Source organism: Hyla sarda, chromosome 1 (assembly GCF_029499605.1).
Source record: "Hyla sarda isolate aHylSar1 chromosome 1, aHylSar1.hap1, whole genome shotgun sequence".
Lineage (NCBI taxonomy): Eukaryota > Metazoa > Chordata > Amphibia > Anura > Hylidae > Hyla > Hyla sarda.
This window is the reverse complement of record NC_079189.1, coordinates 597,325,528-597,350,688: the sequence shown is the minus strand read 5'-3', so window position 1 is coordinate 597,350,688 and position 25,161 is coordinate 597,325,528. Positions and strand designations below refer to the sequence as shown.

At 46.1% G+C, this 25,161-nt stretch overlaps 1 protein-coding gene across 6 annotated transcripts in view; it reads left to right on the top strand.

Moving 5' to 3' along the window:
* The window catches only part of LOC130296034 (sialidase-like), a 166,124-nt gene extending 141,399 nt beyond the window's left edge, over positions 1-24,725 (top strand). For 5 of the 6 annotated variants that reach the window (XM_056547398.1, XM_056547399.1, XM_056547400.1 and 2 more), the window contains 4 exons: positions 21,482-22,455; positions 22,632-22,670; positions 22,761-22,820; positions 24,417-24,725. In XM_056547398.1, coding sequence (XP_056403373.1) covers positions 21,482-22,455; positions 22,632-22,670; positions 22,761-22,819 — 1,072 coding nt within the window. In that variant the 3' untranslated portion in view covers position 22,820; positions 24,417-24,725. Of the gene's footprint in view, positions 1-10,497; positions 10,630-21,481; positions 22,456-22,631; positions 22,671-22,760; positions 22,821-24,416 lie in introns of those variants that run through there. The other variant, XM_056547401.1, reaches the window with a different exon arrangement.
* Positions 24,726-25,161: the final 436 nt, after the last annotated feature.

Genomic DNA, 25,161 nt, shown 5'->3' with positions numbered 1-25,161 from the left:
CCAAATTTCAGATTTTTAAAGGGTTAATAGCAGAAAAGACCCCCCAAAATGTGTAACCCCATCTCTTCTGAGTATGGAGGTACCCCATAAGTGGACCTGAAGTGCACTGCGGACGAACTACAATGCTCAGAAGAGAAGGAGTCATATTTGGCTTTTTGAGAGCAAATTTTGCTCGGGGGGCATGTTGCATTTAGGAAGCCCCTATGGTGCCAGAACAGCAAAATAACCCCCACATGGCATACCATTTTGGAAACTAGACCCCCTCACAGAATGTAATGAGGGGTACAGTGAGCATTTACCCCCCCCCCACACTGGTGTCTGACAGATCTTTGGAACAGTGGGCTGTGCAAAATTTTTCATTTTCACGGACCACTGTTCCAAAGATCCGTCAGACACCTGTGGGGTGTAAATTCTCACTGCACCCCTTATGACATTCCGTGAGGGGTGTAGTTTCCAAAATGGGGTCACATGTGGGTGTTTTTTTTTTTTTTGCATTTGTCAGAACCGCTGTAACAATCAGCCACCCCTGTACAAATCACCTCAAATGTACATGGCGCACTCTCCCTTCTGGGCCTTGTTGTGCGCCCCCAGAGCACTTTGCGCCCACATATGGGGTATCTCCGTACTCGGGAGAAATTGCATTACAAATTTTGGGGGGCGTTTTTCCCTTTTACCTCTTGTGAAAATGAAAAGTATAGGGCAACACCAGCATGTTAGTGTAAAAATTTTTTTTTTACACTAACATTCTGGTGTAGACCCCAACTGTTCCTTTTCATAAGGGGTAAAAGGTGAAAAAGCCCCCCAAAATTTGTTAGGCAATTTCTCCCGAGTATGGCGACATTTGTCTTGAAATACGACAGGGCTCCAAAGTGAGAGCGCCATACGCATTTGAGGCCTGAATTAGGGACTTGCATAGGGGTGGACATAGGGGTGATTCCCAAACAGGGTGCCTCCAGCTGTTGCTAAACTCCCAGCATGCTTGGACAGTAAATTGCTGTCCAGAAATGCTGGGAGTTTTTGTTTTGCAACAGCTGGAGGCTCCATCTTAGAAACACTGCCATACAATACATTTTTCATTTTTATTGGGGCGGAAGGGGTGGTGGGGGGGGGGGGGGGCAGTGTACGTGTGTATATGTAGTGTTTTACTCTTTATTTTATGTTAGTGTAGTGTAGTGTTTTTAGGTTACATTAACACTGGCGGCGGATTACACTGAGTCTCCCGCTAGGATTTTGAGCTGCGGCAAAAAATTTCCCGCAGCTCAAATTTGTAGCGGGGAACTCACTGTAATCTGCCACCAGTGTGAATGTAGCCTGTACATTCACACGAGAGTGGGGTCAAAACTACAACTCCCAGCATGCACTGACAGACCATGCATGCTGGGAGTTGTAGTTTTGCAACAGCTGGAGGCGCACTGGCTGGAAAACCTTGAGTTAGGTTCTATGACCTAACTCAGTATTTTCCAACCAGTGTGCCTCCAGCTGTTGCAAAACTACAACTCCCAGCATGTACTGATTGCGGAAGGGCATGCTGGGAGATGTAGTTATGCAATGGCTGGAGGCACGCAAGTACAACTCCCAGCATGCCAAGACAGCCTTATGCTGTTCCTGAATGCTGGGAGTTGTAGTTTTGCAAGATTTAGAAGGGTTCAAGTTGTAAATCACTGTCCAGTGGTCTCAAAACTGTGGCCCTCTAGATTTTGCAAAACTACAACTCGCAGCATGCCCAGACAAGCAAACTGCTGTCTGGGCATGCTGAGAGTTGTAGTTTTGCAACATCTGGAGGGCTACAGTTTGAGACCACTTAGTGATCTACAACCTGAACCCCTCTAAATATTGCAAAACTACAAGTCCCAGCATGCCCACACAGCAAACAACTGTCTGGGCATGCTGAGAGTTGTAGTTTTGCAACATCTGGAGGGCCACGGTTTAGAGACCACTGTAAACTGTGGCCCTCCGGATGTTGCTAGGCAACAACTCACCTAGCAGGACCCGGAAGTATTGCTGCCACCACCGCTGCCGCACGTGGGGGAGGATCGCGAACGGGGATCCGGGATCCAGGTAGGGACCTTCGGCGCCGACCTTCCCTGGACGGTTCCCCCGTTTTGCCCGGAGACCGACAGGTGGGCAAAGCGGGGGAACCGAACTTTAACCCCCCCTCCCCCGGTCTGCTATCGGTCGGTCGCTCGGCCGACCAATAGCAGGGATAGGAGGGGTGGCACCCCTGCCACCAAACTCCTATCCCTTTAGGGGGATCGAGGGTGTCTCGGACACCCCCGATTCCTCTTATTTTCCGGGTCACCAGTGACCCGTATGACACATAATCGCACAGATCGCAGGTCTGAATTGACCTGCGATTTGCGCGCATCGCGGTCATGGGGGGGGTCTCAGGACCCCCCTCGGCGATGTGCCGGGATGCCTGCTGTTAGATAACAGCAGTCATCCCGGTCCGATCACCGCAACCGGTGACGCGGCGCTGCCGGAACCCCGCGACGTACATGTACGTCGCCGCGCGGCAAGTGACACTTTGCGGCGCCGTACATGTATGTCGCTCGTCGTGAAGGGGTTAAGGGGTTAAAATCCACCTATTTTGAAGACCTATAACTTTTTCATTTTTCTGTATAAGCGGCGGTATGAGGGCTTATTTAGAAAGGTTGCATGTTCCCCACATTAGGAAAGTAGCAGTTTCCCCACATTAGTAAGGTAGCCTGTTCCCCACATTAGTAAGGTAGCCTTTTCCCCGCATTAGGTAGCATTGTGTGCACCCCCCCCCCCCCCCCCCAACACACACACACACATAGACACACTTACCTGTCCTGAGCTGTGCTTCTCCACCCCGGCGGCAGCCTGACGTGTGACGTCACTGACGTCCTCCTGCGCGGGTCTGCGGAGGGACATCAAGTGCGCAACATCCCTCATCAGACTCGGGCCGGCAGCCCAACTGGAGATGGGGAGGAGGAGGGCGGGGTAAGTGAAGGCAATGTGCTCTATTGGACGGGGCGGGGTGAAGTCTTCCGGCATTTAGCGCTGCTTGCCCGAAGCAAGGCTAAATGCCTAAAGAAGTCACCTGCCCGGCGCCCGGAACTGTATGTCCCGGGCGTTCGGCAATACAAATTACACATCCTTAGTGCGGGCCGGGAGTTTGAGACTCCTGAGGTAACCAGAGCAATGAATATCTTGGCCGGGCCGCAAAGATATTCATTGTGGGCCGCATGTTTGACACCCATGTCATAGAAGATAAGTTGGTTTTCGCCAAACTACCCCTTTAAACAATTGTTATGTATTACTTTGGGGGTAAAACGCTGCACGCAGTCTGATGAAACCAGAAATGTCTTCAACATCTAAAGAAAAAGTAGCGGTCACTCATTCATGAGTGCGAATATAGAGGTGAAATGTAAGATAATGCAGCCAATATTATTATTATTATTTATTTATTATTTATTTATTGTTATTTAATATTATTATTTACGATTATATCGGAGGATTTACATACACATATACAAGTCCTCTTTGAAGTTTGGGCGTGGAGCCACTCGTTGGAATGTGCAGCACAGCAAAATGTGACAGATTCAGCCTCCAGCCGAGTCTTATAGTAAGTAATTGTTGTATATACAAGTTCTCCAGAAGGTCAATGCGCCAAACACATGACCACATTTACATAAACCACTGTATGCGCGAGTCCTTTCAGCAATTAAACTGTATACTGCCCTATGGAATGGCGGAGTAGACTGCACTATTAGGAGAATCTCACAGCACTTATGGCACTGACTTTTCTTCCTTGTCCTCTCCATGAATTACAGCTGAGGGTTTGCTACAATTGTATATGTTCCCCTGTTATTTCTTTTAGAATTCTATTCCTAGTGGAATGTGTTTGTTCCTACTGTCTGATACTGTCCAGTCCATGCTGACAGTATCAAACTGTGTAGAGCAGTGTTCCCTAATCAGGGAGCCTCCAGTGGTTGCAAAACGACAACAGACTTGTCCGGGCATGCTGGGGGTTGTAGTTGTGCAACAGCTGGAGGCCCCTGGTTGGAAAACACTGCCATGAGCAATCAATAATGTAAGCCAAAGGCTGTTGGAGCATGCTGGGGGTTGTAGTTTTGCAACAGCTGGAGGCACCAGGGTTTGCTATAAGCCACCGCCCACCAAATATAATGGAAGAGGCAGAAGATCAATTACTGAGGCAAATAAACAAGGCAGCAAATCAGAATGATGTGATATTAATGGGGACTTTACCTATCCTGATATAAACTGGGAGACTGAGTCCTGTGAATCTCATAACGGAAACAGGTTTCTGACTATAACTAAAGACAATTATCTGTCCCAAATGGTGCAGGTCCCGACCAGAGGGGGCGCCGTACTAGAATTAATATTAACCAACAGACCTGACAGAGTAACTAATGTGCAGGTAGAAGGACACCTAGGAAATAGTGATCATAATTAGTGTTGCTCGCGAATATTCGCAATTCGAATTTTATTCGCGAATATAGCATATTCGCGAATTCGCGAATATTCGCGAATATAGCGCTATATATTCGTAATTACGAATATTCGTTTTTTTTTTTTTTTTTTTATTTTAATTTTTTTCACAGTACACATCACAGTGATCATCCCTCTCTGCTTCCAGCTTATGTGGTGTAAGAAGGCTCTAATACTACTGTGTGAGACCGGTGTGCGAATTTTCGCATATGCAAAATTTGCATATGCTAATTTTCGCATATGCGAATTTTCGCTTATGCTAATTTTTGTATATGCAAATTTTCGCATATGTTAATTTTCGCACACACGAATATTCGTATATGCGAAAATAAAACGAGAATATTACGAATATGCGAATATTCGCGAATATGACGAATATTCGTCCATATATTCGCGAATATTCGCGAATTCGAATATGGCCTATGCCGCTCAACACTAATCATAATATATAATACATTATAACTTGTTCTTCAATAAGGGAATCTCTCGAGGGGCCACAAAAACAATGAACTTTAGGAAGGCAAAGTGATGAACTCAGAGAAGCCCTTAATATAAAATGGGAAAATGTCCTGAAAAACAAGAATACTGACACTAATGGGAGACTTAAAAATATCTTAAATTCTCACAGTAAGATGTATATACCTTATGGGAATAAAAGGGTAAGAAATAAAAGAAAACCAATATGGATGAATAAAAATGTTAAGGGGACAATAAATGACAAAAATAAAGCATTTAAACTACTAAAACAGGACGGCAGTGAAAAAGCATTAAAAAGATATAGAAAAAAACTTGGAATATCTATAAAACAGAGAAAAGCTGCAAAAATAGAGACAGAAAGACTCATTGCCAAAGAGAGTAAAACTAACCCCAAAATGTTCGTTAACTATATAAATAACAAAAAGGTTAAAAATGAAAGAGTTGGCCCTTTAAAAAAATGATGTGTAAGAAATTATAGACGGGGATCAGAAAAAAGCTAATATATTCAACTCATTCTTCTCCACTTTATTCACCGAGGAAAATGAAATGCCAGGTGAAATACAGTGTCATAAGGTAAACTCCCCAGTACAGGTCACCTGTCTAACCCAGGAAGAAGTACAGGTCACCTGTCTAACCCAGGAAGAAGTACAGTGACACCTACAAAAAAACAAATATGACAAATCACCAGGTCCAGATGGCATTCACCCCCGTGTTCTAAAGGAATTAAGTAATGTAATAGACAGACCCCTATTTTTTATATTCAAGGAATCTATAGTGGCAGGGACTGTTCCCCAGGACTGGCGCATGGTAAATGTAGTGTCAATATTTAAAAAAGGTTCAAAAGGTGACCCCGGGAATTATAGACGGTTAGTTTAACCTTTGTACGTAAATTGTTTGAGGGTTTCCTAAGAGATGCTATTTTGGAGTATCTTGATTCAAATAAATGTATGACTCCATATCAGCATGGCTTTATGAGGGATCGGTCCTGTCAAACTAACCTGATCAGCTTTTATGAGGAGGTGAGCTCCAGACTGGACCAAGGGGAATCGCTGGATGTCGTATATCTGGATTTTTCCAAAGCATTTCATACAGTGCCACATAAAAGGTTGGTGCATAAAATGAGAAGGATCGGGCTGGGGGAGAATGTGTGTAAGTGGGTGAGTAACTGGCTCAGTGATAGGAAACAGAGGGTGGTTATTAATGGTACTTATTCTGATTGGGTGACTGTTACCAGTGGGGTACCACAGGGGTCAGTCTTGGGTCCTATTCTACTGTATTTAATATAGTAATGAATGATCTTGTAAAGGGGTTGAATAGTAAAGTAGCAATCCTTGCAGATGATACTAAACTCTGTAAAGTGGGTAACACTATAGAGGACAGGGCACTGTTACAATTGGTGTAATGTATAACGAGCATGAGGAGAGCACACTAATAGGTAGGGGAAGACAAACAAAGTATGGCAGGTACTAACTTGTCAGCTCTACGGAGGCTCTTGAGCACAGGGAGTTCAAAATGAAGCCGATCTGCGGGTGCAGAAAACTCGCGACAGAATCAAGGAGTAAACAACAACAGAAGAGAACATCTGCACTCACCGCTCAGTATCGGCCAAGGCGTCCGGGATCACAGGCGCTGCATGTAGCAGGAAGCGCTCAGGCTGTGATCCCGGACTCCCGGACGCCTTGGTGAGTGCAGATGTTCTCTTCTGTGACTGTTACAAATGGATCTGGATAGTTTGGAGGTTTGGGCTGGGAAGTGGCAGATGAGGTAACACTGATAAATGTAAGGTAATGCACATGGGGAAGAATATCCGGGCTGGGATTAAATGGGAGAACACTTGGGACGACTGATGTGGAAAAGGACTAAGGAGTCTTAGTTAACAGTAAATTTAGCTGTAGTGACCAGTGTCAGGCAGCTGCTGCCAAAGCAAATAAAATCATGGGGGGCATCAAAAGGGGCATAGATGCCCACGACAAGGAAATAATTCTACCACTGAACAAATCACTAGTCAGACCACACATAGAATACTGTGTACAGTACTGGTCAGATCACACATAGAATACTGTGTACAGTACTGGTCAGACCACACATGGAATACTGTGTACAGTACTGGGCACCAGTGTACAAGAAAGATATAGTGGAGCTGGAGATGGTTCAAAGACGGGCAACCAGGGTAATACAGGGAATGGGAGGACTACAGTACCCAGAAAGATTAGGCTAAGTTTCCATTTGGTTTTTTTTCTGGCAGTTTTTGAGCCAAAGCCAGAAGTGTAGTCAAAAGGAATGGGACATATAAAGGAAGGACTTACACTTCTCCTCCCTTATGGATCCACTTCTGAATTTGGCTCAAAAACTGCTAGAAAAAAAAAACAAAGTGGAAACTTAGCCTTAGGGTTATTTAGTTTAGAAAAAAAGAAGGCTTAGCGGAGACCTAATAACCATGTATAAATATATTAGGGGGCCGTACAGAGATCTCTCCCATGATTGGTGGTCATGGTGAACTCCGTAAAAGAGTTTAAAAGGGGTCTGGATGCATTTTTGGAGAATAATATCACCGGTTATGTATACTAGATTTATAGGGACAGAAGGTTGATCCAGGGATTTATTCTAATGCCATATTGGAGTCGGGAAGGAATTTTTACCTCTAGTATGAGGTTTTTTTTTTGCCTTCCTCTGGATCAACTCAGTAGGGACTCATTAGGGATACAGGTTGAACTTGATGGACTCTGGTCTTTTTTTCAACCTTATGAACTATGTTACTAATGTTACCCTGGTTGGGAAACACCATTCTGAGCAATCACTAATGTAAACCAAAGGCTGTCCGGGCATGCTGGGAGTTGTGGTTTTGCAACAGCTGTAGGCACCCTGGTTGGGAAACACTGCGCTGAGCAATCAGTAATGTAAACCAAAGGTTGTCTGGGCATGCTGGGAGTTGTAGTTCTGCAACAGCTGGAGGCTCCCTGGTTGGGAAACACTGCCTTGAGCAATCAGTAATGTAAACCTTTGGCTTCCCGGGCATGCTGGGAGTTGTAGTTTTGCAGCAGTATTGTTTTGTACTGGTTAATAGAAGTATTTACTAATATAGACATATCAGGAGAGATGACCAGGACCCTGCATGAAGAGAAAAATGTCCAGTCATCTCTATCTCATCATCTCGTCAGTAAAACCTTCATTTTCGTCATAAAAAATAGACCTTCTAAGAAATGTAATGACATTTATGTTTTTTTCTGAAGAATTGATTATTCTGTAGAAGTCTTGGGAAACAAGAAGATGTATCCCAGAAAGTATGACACTGACATGTATCTGCTGAGCTGGCGGAATCGGCAGGAAAATGTGATCCGTGAGGGACGTGTCGAAACCTATAATCCAAAGTGATACTGCAGGTGGTGCCCCGGGATATCAAACCTTACAGATCTCATCTGATACATAGTAACCAAAGAGATCGCTAATGTTATAAATGTTATAAATGTAGCAAATATGTTCAGGGAGGAGGAGGGGGGGAGGGGGAGCCTCATGAATATAATCCACGGGAAATGTAGAGCTATGTAGTTCTCTGGGGCTGTATCACACATAATAGATATTGATTCAGTATCACATATGATGGGTTTAGATAAAGCAGCTCAGCATGCAATATCTCACAATGGGCTTAGATACACAGACTCAGATAAAGGATCACATATAATAGGCGATATCGTTTTTTCATTACATATGTTCAGCTCATGTGCCAGGAAAAGATCCAGGGGCGCACACTGAGCATACTGATAGGGCCCTATCTAAGAAAAAGGTGACAAAAATGGTCCTTCTGGCACCTGCACGGCTGGTACATGATGGCATACACTATGTATACTATACTTTCTGCATAGGAAACTCTAGCCGGTTTTCTATACAGAAGTTCCATAAGTGTGTGTGTATATATATATATATATATATATATATATATACAGTGACCCCCCGACCTACGATGGCCCCGAAATATGATGAAATCGACATACGATGGCCTCTCAGAGGCCATCGCATGTCGATGTCAGCATCGACATACGAGGCTTTTTTATGTCGGGGCCATCGCATTAAGTGCTATCCGGCAGCGCCAAATGCTTAAGCTGCTGCCGGATAGCAGCTTAATGTTCCCCGTGTGGTGCGGTAAGTATTACTTACCCCTCCACGATGCTCCGGGGTGCCCTCCGGGTCCAGCACTGGTCCTTTACAGTATTAGTACTTATTTTGTGCACCCATATAGTATTTAGAGAGCAGAATACGTAACAGCTCACCCTGTTGTCGGCGCACGGACCTGACGTGGACTTTGTCTGAAAACTTGGAAAGAAGGCTTCTTAGTGCAAGCCGAAACGCGTCACCTTTTACCGTGTTCCTGTATGTCTATCCTGGTGCATTAATAAAGAATCAAGCGCTGGACATTACCTTTCTTTCCATATAGTAGTTAGGCTCCCTCTGTGCAATTGGCTCCAATTTAGCCCACCAGGTATATAGGCAGACCGTCCCCCCTTACGTATATAGACACACCCCCCCCCCCATGTATATACGCAGAACCCAACACCCTCTTATACCATGTACTGTATATAAGCAGAATTCAACACCCCCATCCCATGTATATAGGCAGAACCCAACACCCCACCACATCCCATCTATAAAGGCAGAACCCATGACCCCCACACAACAGATAAAGGTAGACACCACCACCACCCCCCCCCCCATGTATATAAGCAGAACCCCACAACCCCCTCACTCCATGTATATACGCAGAACCCAACCCCTTTACCCAATGTATATAGGCAGAACTCAACCCCCCCCCCCCCCCAAATGTATGTAGGCAGAACCCAACAACCCCATTTGCTATTCATACCAATTAACTGTGTAGTGGTGATGTATTGGGTAGGTCCTTCACGTTGCCGGGCCCTCCATTTAGGTCCAAAGTGATTGAACGGTCAGTCCGCCCCTTAATACCAGTACAAGGCCCAAATAATGCTTGCACATCATGAACACACTGAATAACTTCTTCCAGCCAAAACCCATCTCTTCGGCAACTGCAGGACCAATATGTTAGACTAGTGCACCCAACACCACCACCACCACCACACAATCTATAGGCCCCAAACTGTAATAATGCCCCCCCCCCCCCCCCCTTGGTGCCCCGCACAGTAAAATATAGACAAAAATTAGATGGTAGTTCACCCATTCAGTAGATATAGGATGGTTGGTCCCCCATTAGGTAGGTATGTCCCACAGTAGGCAGGACGTTTAGCTATTTAGTAGGTATGTCACCCACAGTTATCATGTACTGTATGTTCTTAGATAGTAGCCCCCCTTCAGTAGTCAGGTATGTCCTGATGTATTGGGATGAGTGACACATTAGTGACATCATTAGGAAAATCTGCTTTGGATACGCCGTCTCAGTATGATATAGAGTAGGCTTAGATACAGCAGCTAATGATGGAGAATGTAGCATTGTACAGTTCTTTGAGTCTTTTCAGCCTATAACAGTCCCTTCAATACTTCAACTTCAGATTCCTTTAACCATTTCTTGCCTGAGGCGGTATAGTCAACGCATCATCTCAGCCCGCCTAGCTCTTTGATGCCTTGTACACTCCCCCTGACGGTGTAGGACTTTAAAGACTGTGCAAGCATCCATCCCCTCCTAGTAGAGAAGATCCAGAGCAACACAAGGTAAGTGCAAAGGAACAGACCTGGTGCTGGGATCTTCATGGCATCTCTGCTTTAAACTTTCTTCTCACTTGTCTATAAGACTTGATGGCCCTAGACAGCAATGTGAGGGGAGGAAGAGGTAAGGACACCTATCTAATAAGCATCATCCAGGGACTCGTCACTTTCCTTCCAGATATCACTTCTGTTATATGGAGCCAAAATCCCAAAAACCTAAAAATCTATATACCCCTACGATCCGAAATACTACCTTTTATGATAAAAACATTGGGGTTCATGTATTAAACTACTACAGACACCAATTTCCTTTTTTCAATTTGCATTGTTTTCCTCCTTGCCCTGTCGCAGCTTTATTTTTTTTCATCAACAGAGGCAGATAGGCTTATTATCATTTTTTTTTTAAGCTGGAAAAATGTTCATTTTTAAGGGAATTCTTCAATTTCCTATAAAGAGTAATGCAAAATCTTCCCAAAAATTATTTGTGAATAATGAAAAGGAAAATTCTGCCATTTCATTCTGTTGTTAAAAAAAAAAAAAAAAAAAAAAAAAAGAAATGTTATATTATTTGTATTTTGCGACACTCAATTTAATTTTTGTTTGTTTAAATACTTTTTCTGAACCCTTTTTTACATAGAATACATACATTTAGGTGCACTATTGTGTTAGATGTAGACAGTAACATATGACTAACCCTCAACATGAGGGTGGCCAAAAACAGCAATTTTGGCATTTTTTTTTCTTTTTCTTCTTAAGATTAATAGCTTTATATTTTGTTATAGTTTGGACATTGCACATGTGGCAATACCACTTCTGTGCGTTACCTTTTTTTGCTTAAAACAAAACAAGGATGGGGGTAAGTTTTATATTTAAAATACAAAACTTACTCCCTTTCTTGTTGTTTAGTTTTTCTTTTTGTATATTTTATGTGTATATATATATATATATATATATATATATATATATATATATATATATAGTTTTTCAAGATTTAAAGGAGTATTCCAGGCAAAAAAAAATTTTTTATATATCAACTGGCTCCGGAAAGTTAAACAGATTTGTAAATTACTTCTATTAAAAAATCTTAATCCTTCCAATAGTTATTAGCTTCTGAAGTTGAGTTGTTACTTTCTACCTAACTGCTCAATGATGACTCATGTCCCGGGAGCTGTGCAGTTCCTATGGGGAAATTTTCCCATCATGCACAGCTTCCGGGACTTGACATCATCATAGAGCAGTTAGACAGAAAACTTCAGAAGCTAATAACTATTGGAAGGATTTTTTAATAGAAGTAATTTACAAATCTGTTTAACTTTCTGGAGCCAGTTGATATATATATACAAAAAGTTTTTGCCTGGAATACCCCTTTAACAATAACAAGCAAATTAGAAAAATCAGTCACCACTATGTATGCATATGCAATACAATAAAAATTGTGCATGTAAGTGAAGACTTAAAGGGGTACTCCGGCGCTAAGACATCTTATCCCCTATCCAAAGGATAGGGGATAAGATGCCTGATCGCGGGAGTCCCGCCGCTGGGGACCCCCATGATCTTGCACACGGCACCCCATTACAATCAGTCCCCGGAGCGTGTTCGCTCCGGGTGTGATGACTGGCGATCACGGGGTTGGAGCATTGTGACGTCATGGCCCCGCCCATGTGTGACATCACGCTCTGCCCCCTCAATGCAAGCCTATGGGAGGGGGCGTGACAGCTGGGACTGATTGTAACAAGGTGCTGCAAGGAAGATCACCGGGGTCCCCAGCGGCGGGACCCCCACGATCAGGCCTCTTATCCCCTATCCTTTGGATAGGGGATAAGATGTCTTAGCGCTGGAGTACCCCTTTAAGGCTGTCTCCAACACAAAATCATGGTTCATTAATAGGATAAGCATTATTACCTTGTACAATTATTAGCAAGTATATCGGAGGAAAGAGGATCTATGGGCTGTGAAGGATACAAACAGTGGTAGATTGGGTCACACTCCTCGTTGAAGGCTTTCTGACGAAACACCCCGTTGGAGTGGTGTCGCTCCAGTCTCCGCTCGCCTTGTGATTGATGTACAGTGATGTAGCTGTGTTTCAGTACTCTGTATGCTGTAACCTTTATATATGCGATTCTGATTTTATGCACATGCACTTTGAATAGTCATATGGTTCTATAGGTGCTACATTGTATATGTATGCATAGGCATGTAAGGATGCTGGAGTGACACTTGTTCATTTGTTTGTTTTTTCTCCCTTTGGGGAAGAGTTCCTCCCATTTTTAAATAATATCAATAAAGATTACTAATAATTGCATTATATCCTAGGAATGACTACATTTTTGCTATGTTTTCTTGTGTATTCTTTTGGAGGTCATATAGCATTATAATTGTATGGGTGTTTTTTTGGGACACAGATGTGTACCAGTTGGACACTATTGAGGAGATATCCCCTATACCAGGGGAACTCAACTATCTTTAGTGAGGGTCCGCTGATCCAGTGAAGGTCCGAGCTGAATGCTAAGGCCTGGTTCACAAATAGCGGCCTCAGTGCCATGAAAGAGCAAACTAGAAACTGAAGTGTGGAGGATGTATGACCTGAATACTGCCACACACTGTACCCCTGAATATAATACTGCCACACACTGTACCCCTGAATAAAATACTGCCACACACTGTACCCCTAAATATAATACTGCCACACACTGTACCCCTGAATATAATACTGCCACACACTGTACCCCTGAATATAATACTGCCACACACTGTACCCCTGAATATAATACTGCCACACACTGTACCCCGAATATAAAACTGCCGCACACTGTACCCCTGCTATATTACTGCCACACACTGTACCAATGAAAAACATTCTGCCACACACCATACCCCCCTGAATAAAATTCTGCCACACATTGGGCCCCTGATATATTACTGCCACACACTATTCCCCTGCAATATTACTGCCACACGCTATGCCCCCTGTCACGATGCCGGCTGGCAGGTAGTGGACCCTCTGTGCCAGAGAGGGATTGGCGTGGACCGTGCTAGTGGACCGGTTCTAAGCCACTACTGGTTTTCACCAGAGCCCGCCGCAAAGCGGGATGGTCTTGCTGCGGCGGTAGTGACCAGGTCGTATCCACTAGCAACGGCTCACCTCTCTGGCTGCTGAAGATAGGCGCGGTACAAGGGAGTAGGCAGAAGCAAGGTCGGACGTAGCAGAAGGTCGGGGCAGGCAGCAAGGATCGTAGTCAGGGGCAACGGCAGAAGGTCTGGAAACACAGGCAAGGAACACACAAGGAACGCTTTCACTGGCACTAAGGCAACAAGATCCGGCAAGGGAGTGCAAGGGAAGTGAGGTAATATAGGGAAGTGCACAGGTGAAAACCCTAATTGGAACCACTGCGCCAATCAGCGGCGCAGTGGCCCTTTAAATCGCAGAGACCCGGCGCGCGCGCGCCCTAGGGAGCGGGGCCGCGCGCGCCGGGACAGAACAGACGGGGAGCGAGTCAGGTAGGGGAGCCGGGGTGCGCATCGCGAGCGGGCGCTACCCGCATCGCGAATCGCATCCCGGCTGGCAGCAGGATCGCAGCGCCCCGGGTCAGAGGACGTGACCGGAGCGCTGCAGCGGAGGGAGTGAAGCGAGCGCTCCGGGGAGGAGCGGGGACCCGGAGCGCTCGGCGTAACAGTACCCCCCCCCTTGGGTCTCCCCCTCTTCTTGGAGCCTGAGAACCTGAGGAGCAGACTTTTGTCAAGGATGTTGTCCTCAGGTTCCCAGGATCTCTCTTCAGGACCACAACCCTCCCAGTCTACTAAAAAAAAATTTTTCCCTCTGACCTTTTTGGCAGCCAAAATTTCCTTGACCGAGAAGACGTCCGAGGAGCCGGAAACAGGAGTGGGAGGAACAGATTTGGGAGAAAAACGGTTGAGGATGAGTGGTTTGAGAAGAGAGACGTGAAAGGCATTAGGGATACGAAGAGAAGGAGGAAGAAGAAGTTTATAAGAGACAGGATTAATTTGACACAAAATTTTGAAAGGACCAAGATAGCGTGGTCCCAACTTGTAGCTAGGGACACGGAAGCGGACATATTTAGCGGAGAGCCATACCTTGTCTCCAGGGGAAAAAACGGGGGGAGCTCTTCTTTTCTTATCCGCGAACCTCTTCATGCGTGAAGAAGCCTGTAAGAGAGAATTTTGGGTCTCTCTCCATATAATGGAAAGGTCACGAGAAATTTCATCCACAGCGGGCAGACCAGAGGGCAAGGGGGTAGGGAGGGGGGGAAGAGGGTGACGGCCGTACACCACGAAAAATGGGGATTTGGAGGAAGATTCAGAGACCCTGAAGTTATACGAGAATTCGGCCCATGGAAGGAGATCTGCCCAGTCATCCTGGCGGGAGGAAACAAAATGTCGCAAATAATCACCCAGGATCTGGTTAATTCTTTCTACTTGTCCATTGGACTGGGGATGATATGCAGAGGAAAAATTTAATTTAATCTTGAGTTGTTTACAGAGAGCTCTCCAGAATTTAGACACGAATTGGACCCCTCTATCCGAGACAATCTGCGTAGGCAACCCGTGAAGACGAAAAATGTGTACAAAAAATTGTTTAGCCAACTGAGGCGCAGAAGGAAGACCAGGAAGAGGGATGAAATGTGCCATTTTGGAGAATCGATCAACGACCACCCAAATAACGGTGTTGCCACGGGAAGGGGGTAAATCAGTAATAAAATCCATACCAATCAGAGACCAAGGCTGTTCGGGGACAGGCAGAGGATGAAGAAAACCAGCGGGCTTCTGGCGAGGAGTCTTATCCCGGGCACAGATAGTGCAGGCTCGCACAAAGTCCCCAACATCCGTCTCCAGAGTCGGCCACCAATAGAAGCGGGAGATGAGTTGCACAGATTTCTTGATGCCCGCATGACCTGCGAGATGGGAGGAGTGACCCCATTTGAGGATTCCGAGGCGTTGGCGTGGAGAAACAAAGGTCTTTCCTGGAGGAGTCTGCCTGATGGAGGCAGGAGAAGTGGAGATCAGGCAGTCAGGTGGAATGATGTGTTGCGGAGGGAGATCAACTTCTGAGGCATCCGAGGAACGAGAGAGAGCATCGGCCCTAATGTTCTTATCGGCAGGACGAAAGTGAATCTCAAAATTAAATCGGGCAAAGAACAGAGACCACCGGGCCTGGCGAGGATTCAGCCGTTGGGCCGACTGGAGGTAGGAGAGGTTCTTGTGGTCGGTGTAGATAATAACAGGAAATCTTGATCCCTCCAGCAGATGCCTCCATTCCTCAAGTGCTAATTTAATGGCTAGAAGCTCTCGATCCCCGATGGAGTAGTTCCTCTCCGCTGGAGAGAAGGTCCTAGAGAAAAAACCACAAGTGACAGCATGCCCGGAAGAATTTTTTTGTAGAAGAACAGCTCCAGCTCCTACTGAGGAGGCATCAACCTCCAATAGGAAGGGTTTGGAAGGGTCAGGTCTGGAGAGCACGGGAGCCGAAGAAAAGGCAGACTTGAGTCGTTTAAAGGAGTCTTCTGCTTGAGGAGGCCAGGACTTGGGATCAGCATTTTTTTTGGTTAAAGCCACGATAGGAGCCACAATGGTAAAAAAATGTGGAATAAATTGCCTGTAATAATTGGCGAACCCCAAAAAGCGTTGGATAGCACGGAGTCCGGAGGGGCGTGGCCAATCTAAGACGGCAGAGAGTTTGTCTGGATCCATTTGTAGTCCCTGGCCAGAGACCAAGTATCCTAGAAAAGGAAGAGATTGGCATTCCAACAGACATTTCTCAATTTTGGCATAGAGTTGGTTGTCACGAAGTCTCTGAAGAACCATACGGACATGCTGGCGGTGTTCTTCTAGATTGGCAGAAAAAATTAGGATATCGTCCAGATATACCACAACACAGGAGTATAACAGATCACGAAAAATTTCATTGACAAAGTCTTGGAAGACGGCAGGGGCATTGCACAGTCCAAAGGGCATGACCAGATACTCAAAGTGTCCATCTCTGGTGTTAAATGCCGTTTTCCACTCGTCCCCCTCTCTGATGCGGATGAGGTTATAGGCGCCTCTTAAGTCCAATTTAGTGAAGATGTGGGCACCTTGGAGGCGATCAAAGAGTTCAGAGATGAGGGGTAAGGGGTAGCGGTTCTTAACCGTGATTTTATTAAGACCGCGGTAGTCAATGCAAGGACGTAGGGAGCCATCTTTTTTGGACACAAAGAAAAATCCGGCTCCGGCAGGAGAGGAGGATTTACGGATAAAGCCCTTTTTTAGATTCTCCTGGACGTATTCGGACATGGCAAGAGTCTCTGGGGCAGAGAGAGGATAAATTCTGCCCCGGGGTGGAGTAGTACCCGGGAGGAGGTCGATAGGGCAATCATAAGGCCTGTGAGGAGGTAGAGTCTCAGCTTGTTTTTTGCAGAAAACATCCGCGAAGTCCATATAGGCCTTAGGGAGACCGGTTACTGGAGGAACCACAGAGTTACGGCAAGGGTTACTGGGAACCGGTTTTAGACAGTTCTTGGAACAAGAGGACCCCCAACTCTTGATCTCCCCAGTGGACCAATCCAGGGTTGGGGAATGAAGTTGAAGCCAGGGAAGTCCAAGGAGAATCTCCGAGGTGCAATTGGGGAGGACCAAAAGTTCAATCCTCTCATGATGAGATCCGATGCTCATAAGAAGGGGCTCCGTGCGGAAACGTATGGTACAGTCCAATCTTTCATTATTTACACAATTGATGTAGAGGGGTCTGGCGAGACTGGTCACTGGGATGTTGAACCTGTTGACGAGAGAGGCCAAAATAAAATTTCCTGCAGATCCAGAGTCCAGGAAGGCCACTGTAGAGAAGGAGAAGGCAGAGGCAGACATCCGCACAGGCACAGTAAGACGTGGAGAAGCAGAGTAGACATCAAGGACTGTCTCACCTTTGTGCGGAGTCAGCGTACGTCTTTCCAGGCGGGGAGGACGGATAGGACAATCCCTCAGGAAGTGTTCGGTACTAGCACAGTACAGGCAGAGGTTCTCCATACGGCGTCGTGTCCTCTCTTGAGGTGTCAGGCGAGACCGGTCGACCTGCATAGCCTCCACGGCGGGAGGCACAGGAACAGATTGCAGGGGACCAGAGGAGAGAGGAGCCGAGGAGACGAAACGCCTCGTGCGAACAGAGTCCATATCTTGGCGGAGTTCCTGACGCCTTTCAGAAAAACGCATGTCAATGCGAGTGGCTAGGTGAATAAGTTCATGTAGATTAGCAGGAATTTCTCGTGCGGCCAGAACATCTTTAATGTTGCTGGATAGGCCTTTTTTGAAGGTCGCGCAGAGGGCCTCATTATTCCAGGACAATTCTGAAGCAAGTGTACGGAATTGTACGGCATACTCGCCAACGGAAGAATTACCCTGGACCAGGTTCAACAGGGCAGTCTCAGCAGAAGAGGCTCGGGCAGGTTCCTCAAAGACACTTCGGATTTCCGAGAAGAAGGAGTGTACAGAGGCAGTGACGGGGTCATTGCGGTCCCAGAGCGGTGTGGCCCATGACAGGGCTTTTCCGGACAGAAGACTGACTACGAAAGCCACCTTAGACCTTTCAGTGGGAAACAGGTCCGACATCATCTCCAGATGCAGGGAACATTGGGAAAGAAAGCCACGGCAAAACTTAGAGTCCCCATCAAATTTATCCGGCAAGGATAAGCGTATCCCAGGAGCGGCCACTCGCTGCGGAGGAGGTGCAGGAGCTGGCGGAGGAGATGACTGCTGAAGCTGTGGTAGCAACTGTTGTAGCATAACGGTCAGTTGAGACAGCTGTTGGCCTTGTTGCGCTATCTGTTGTGACTGCTGGGCGACCACCGTGGTGAGGTCAGCGACAACTGGCAGAGGAACTTCAGCGGGATCCATGGCCGGATCTACTGTCACGATGCCGGCTGGCAGGTAGTGGACCCTCTGTGCCAGAGAGGGATTGGCGTGGACCGTGCTAGTGGACCGGTTCTAAGCCACTACTGGTTTTCACCAGAGCCCGCCGCAAAGCGGGATGGTCTTGCTGCGGCGGTAGTGACCAGGTCGTATCCACTAGCAACGGCTCACCTCTCTGGCTGCTGAAGATAGGCGCGGTACAAGGGAGTAGGCAGAAGCAAGGTCGGACGTAGCAGAAGGTCGGGGCAGGCAGCAAGGATCGTAGTCAGGGGCAACGGCAGAAGGTCTGGAAACACAGGCAAGGAACACACAAGGAACGCTTTCACTGGCACTAAGGCAACAAGATCCGGCAAGGGAGTGCAAGGGAAGTGAGGTAATATAGGGAAGTGCACAGGTGAAAACCCTAATTGGAACCACTGCGCCAATCAGCGGCGCAGTGGCCCTTTAAATCGCAGAGACCCGGCGCGCGCGCGCCCTAGGGAGCGGGGCCGCGCGCGCCGGGACAGAACAGACGGGGAGCGAGTCAGGTAGGGGAGCCGGGGTGCGCATCGCGAGCGGGCGCTACCCGCATCGCGAATCGCATCCCGGCTGGCAGCAGGATCGCAGCGCCCCGGGTCAGAGGACGTGACCGGAGCGCTGCAGCGGAGGGAGTGAAGCGAGCGCTCCGGGGAGGAGCGGGGACCCGGAGCGCTCGGCGTAACACCCCCAAATACATTTTTGACAAACACTGTGCCCTGTACTGACTAATTGTACCTCTGTGCCCCCAAATAATTGATGCCACTGTGCACCCAGAATTAATGATGCCACTGCTCCAGAGTTAATTATGCCAATGTGCCCCCAGAATTAATTATGCCACTGTGCCCCCAGAATTAATTATGCCACTGTGCCCCCAGAATTAATTGTGCCACTGTGCCCCCAGAATTAATGATGCCACTGTGCCCCCAGAATTAATTGTGCCACTGTGCCCCCAGAATTAATGAAGCCACTGGGCCACCAGAATTAATGATGCCACTGTGCCACAACGATTAGTTATGCTGCTGTGACCCCAGAATTAATGATGTCACTGTGACTCCCAGAATTAATGATGCCGCTGTGCCCCCAGTATTAGTTATGCCACTGTGCCACAGAGTTATTAATGCCACTGTGCCCCCAGAATTAATTATACCACTGTGCCCCAGAGTTATTTATGCCACTGTGCCCCAGAGTTATTTATGCCACTGTGCCCCAGAGTTATTTATGCCACTGTGCCCCCAGAATTAATTATGCCACTGTGCCCCATAGTTATTTATGTCACTGTGCCCCCAGAATTTATTATGCCACTGTGCCCCAGAGTTATTTATGCCACTGTGCCCCAGAATTAATTATGCCACTGTGCCACCAGAATGAAGGATACCACTGTGCCCCTACATGAACTTTGCCACTGTGACTCTCCAGCTGTTGAAAACTACAACTCCCATCATGCACAGACAGAATGTCATGATGGGAGCTGTAGTTCTACAACAACTGGAGAGTCACAGGTGGGGGGACACAAATTTGTACCGGAGAGCTTGGCTCCCATCCCAGGTCCCATGCTGCTCCATTGCTCTGGCCTCTTCTAGTCAGGCCTGGCCAGAGCAGATGATGCAGGCAGTGCTAATCATGCTGCCTGCATCATAGGAGAAGCTCCGGGGCGGCCGGGCAGGGAACACAGTGCTCCTTTGCTCCGGGCCGCGACTATTAATTTGTATTGTTGTCTTAAAGACACCTATAAAAATGAATGAGGGGAGATCCGGCCAGAGGTCCGCATGACTAGCGGCCACGGTCCGGATCTGGACCGCGGTCCGCCAGTTGAATACCCCTGCCCTTTACCCTATCAGTCTGAGACAAATTTTTTGTCTAATACAGATAAAGCAAGTCCTTACGTAGAAAAGTAAGAAAGACCTGCTGGGATCTGTAAATCACTGTAAATCAATGTAAAAGACAGGAGCTTCTTCAGGGTCCTTTACAGTACACACAGTGTCCTAAAAAAGTAACAAGTAACACATTGTATGGTGAGGATGGTTTCAGGTTACAATGGTCCAGAAAAGACTGAAAATATGGTAACCTGAGGCCATTGTAAGTTGAGGGACCACTATTTAGAGCACTGCAATAATTCTGTATTGCAGTGTGCTTTTACTTTGCTATTTTCCTATTATACTTCTAGCAGGTTGCAATAGTCACCATCAGTCAGGTGTCCTTCACCTGCCATTAGACTGGGTCACAGGGTGGTCATTTGGAAGACAGAGGGGACTGTGACATGATTTCTATCCACTTAGATGCCTCTGTCAATACTGACCAAAGCATCTAGGGGATTAAACAACTGGGATCAGAGTTGTCTCTGATTCCAATTGCTGCCAAAAAAATTTAGCTGTAATACGCAGCCAGTTCCTGCTGAATACAGAGTCCAGAGCCCACATAGATATCACAAAGGGGTTAAAGCAGGAGATCTAGGAAATATTTTGAAAATATTTTCTATGGTAAACTCATGATATGGTATTGTGTATTAAATCTACAGTGTAAAATCTCTACAAACATGTGACAGATCAGGAATGCTGCTGCAGGGAGTTCTGAGAATCACAAGGTATCCAAAGCCAAAATGTGAGGAGACCTTTATAAACCTCCTTCCCAGTTATTTCCCATTTATTTCATACTCTGCGAAAAAATGTCTGAACTTGGCCCAAGAGGTCAACCTTCACCCCCTGCAGCACTGGCCTAGATTTGCTCTTGATAATGTAGCGTGTACTCTCTTACTGCTGCAGGGTCTGAATACTGACAAGAGAATATGAAGCTACATGTATCTCCAAAATCTTCTCCCAGCTGGGGATTTAGACTTTGAAGAAGTCTTAGAGAACAGCTTAAAGCGTAGAGCCATTTATGTACATTTTTGATACTTTAGTGCTTACCGGGTAACCTTTATTTTGCTCCTTTTTGTAATTTGCAATAGGTCAGCGCCTGAGGCTTCACCAGACATGTCTAGTGAGGAGACACCAGTTCCTGAGAGCGAGACTCTACCAGCAGATACTGAAGCTTCATCCACGGAGAATGTTCCATCAGACAGCACAGATGCCCCCTCAGAGGACAGTAAACCCTCTACAGAAAGTGAGTCTCCGGATGCTGAGGCTCCATCAACAGAAAACGAGGTTCCACCACTAGACACTGAAGCTTCATCCCCAGACACTGAACCTCCAACCACAGATGGGGAAACTCCATCCACAGACGGTGAAGCTCCATCCACAGACAGTGAAGCTCCATCCACAGACAGTGAAGTTCCATCCACAGAGGCTGAGGCTCCATCCACAGAAGCTGAAGTTCCATCCACAGAAGCTGAAGCTCCATCTACAGAAGCTGATGCTCCATCCACAGAAGCTGAAGCTCCATCCACAGAGGCTGAGGCTCCATCCACAGAAGCTGAAGCTCCATCCACAGAAGCTGAGGCTCCATCCACAGAAGCTGAGGCTCCATCCACAGAAGCTGAAGCTCCATCTACAGAAGCTGAAGCTCCATCTACAGAAGCTGATGCTCCATCTACAGAAGCTGATGCTCCATCCACAGAGGCTGAGGCTCCATCCACAGAAGCTGAGGCTCCATCCGCAGAAGCTGAAGCTCCATCAGCAGAGGCTCCATCCACAGAGGATGAGACTCCATCCGCAGAAGCTGAGGCTCAATCCGCAGAGGCTGAGGCTCCATCCACAGAGGCTGAGGCTCCACCCGCAGATCCTGAATCTCCATCTGAAGACCCAGATGATCTGTCCACGAATGTTGTGGCCATTGCTTGTGAGGCTCCACCCGTACCGAATGAAGCCTCCCCAGTTGACCCAGAAGCTTCATCCACAGAGAATCAGACTCCTTCAGCGGAATCTGAGGCCCCGGTCTCAGAAAATGAGACTCCATTAACAGAAAATGAAGTAGAATCCCAGGGTAAGTTTAACACAAGTTGCGGCAATAAACAATCACTGATGTCATTGTTTTTGTACAGGATCTGAGAACCTTGTGAGTAGTACCATGTAGAAGAGGCGTTGTATCTATTTAGTGGGCCAAAGTATTGTTTGCCGAGACTGATATGGTGATCCTTTCTTTTTCTTACATTTACTCAGAGTCCTCCCAGGAGCCAAGTGAGGTGGCACCAACTGAAGGTAGGAGTCCTAAGTGGTCTCGGACATGGTATTTCTTTATCCTTGAGTTGGCACTTTCAGATTAATGAGAGAAATTTCTTATTGTCATAGAACCTGTCAGTGATGTTCAATCTAGTGAGCCACAGGAGGTGACGGAGAATCAAGAATAAGGTAATAACTGGACCTGTAAGCACAGAATGTAAGAAAGGATATGTATGGCACTCGAGGTGGGAGGATAAATGAAGCTTGCTTTAAAGGGTTACTCCAGTGGAAAACTTTTCTTTTTTTTTTTTTATCAACTGATGGCAGAAAGTTAAACAGATTTGTAAATTACTTTTATATAAAAATCTTAATCCTTCCAGTACTTTTTAGGGGCTGTATACTACAGAGGAAATGCTTTTCTTTTTGGATTTATTTTCTGTCACAACCACAGTGCTCTCTGTTGACCTCTGCTGTCCATTTTAGGAACTGTCCAGAGCAGCATATGTTTGCTATGGGGATTTTCTCCTGCTCTGGACAGTTCCTAAAATGGACAGCAGAGGTCAGCAGAGAGCACTGTGGTTGTGACAGAAGGGAAAACCAAAAAGAAAAGCATTTCCTCTGTAGTATAACGCTGCTAATAAGTACTGGAAGGATTAAGATTTTTTAATAGAAGTAATATACAAATCTGTTTAACTTTCTGGCACCAGTTGATTTAAAAAATAAATAAATAAATAAATAATGACATCTTAGCATAAGAATCACATAGCAGATAAGATTGTCTGACGCGTTTTACACCAGCAGGTGCTTAATCGTAGACTAATTACATTACAAAAACACACTACTAAAATACATAGTTAAAGGGTCACGCAACCCATTATGCCATCGAACTTAAAATCCTAGACAAATGGAAAACCCGGAATGGGTATTTCAATTTTCTCCAGAAACCCCATCCTTCATAATTTACATATCATACAAGCAAATACAAATGGTAATCATCTTACTATATCATTATATACATTGTGTCTTTCAAGGGTATGACATATGTTACTTTGCATATTCTCTCGTTCCCTCCCTCCAACACAAGTCTCAGGATCCCTTGTTTGTAAGTGAGAGGCCACTTTTCTCCCTTCCACACATCAGTTACCCCACCCATTGCAGCACAGCCGAGCTCCCATCCATGCGTGCTGAGCTTGAAACTACAATTCCCTGCAGCCCTGTGAAGAATTAACTCCCCCTCACCCAGCGGTTGCTCCACCCATTGAAGCAGACAGGCGCCCTTTCAACACCTGAATAGTAATGTAATGTCTTGGGCTGCACTGCAGTCTGGGAAAAGCTGAGACAAGACGCATTTTGTATGCTGCTAAAAATGAACATCGGGGCAAAGATTACATTGAATTGCGAGACCAGCCATCATACACAGGTACAGACACTTTATTATGAACTGCATGAACTTTAGCCACTGTAGCATAGTCAAATAAAAAAAATCCCAAATTTCCCTTTAACACCTGAGGTCACATCAAGTCGGAGAGTACAGTATTCCTGGAGGTGTTTATGGAATTCATAATGGATAAAGGGGTTATCCAAGAATAGAAAAACACAACTAATTTCTTTCAAAAACAGATCCCCATCTGTCTCCAGGTTTGGTGTGTTTTTTCCAACTTCAATGGAACTGAACTGCAGAACCACACACAACCTGGAGACAGACGGGAGCTGTTTTTGAAAGAAAATAACTGTGTTTTTCTAGTCCTGGATGACCCCTTTAACTTGGTTATTATCCTTTTTCAGGTTCATCTGTGAATAGATACATCAAAGCCGGAACCGAGTTGCTCAAATCTGCTGTGAATCCCAAAGTGTTCGATTTCTGACCAGTAGCAAGAAGTAAATTTTTTGGAAGTATGTGAGGATGTCCGTGGCCGAGCTGTCCTCCTGAATAGTCGCCTCGATGTGTAAAGCCTCAGCAGAAGTTTACACTTTCTATACTGTCCCTCGCCAGGACAACACTCTGTCATTCTCTTTGTGTGGGGTATAACATTTGCTTTTCCTTTCTAATGGAACTTTTTGAAATAAAGCTCAGGAATATCTCTATCAAGTCAATAAATTGGTCAAATGTGGGTCATATTTAGAGAAACAAGGGGGAAGTGTTACATTTTTGTGATCATGAGGTCACGTTGTGCATTCCCATAGGTGTCATGGTGCCATGTTGTGTCGAAATAAACAGAACCATGCACCAGCTAGGTAAAGAAGAGCCATAAAGCATAAAACTATATTAAAGGGGTATTCCGGCTTTATACATCTTATCCACTATCCAAAGGATAGGGGATAAGATGTAAGATCGCAGGGGTCCTGCCGCTGGAAACCCCCTGCGATCCCGGAGCAGGCCCCGGCATTCTTTGCCGGGCGCTGCCTCCGAGAAGGGGACGTGACGTCATGCCCCCTTCATTCATGTCTATGGGAGGGGGTTTTACGGCCGTCATGCCCCTTCCCATAGACATGAATGGAGGGGGCGTGGCCGTGACATCATGTCCCCTTC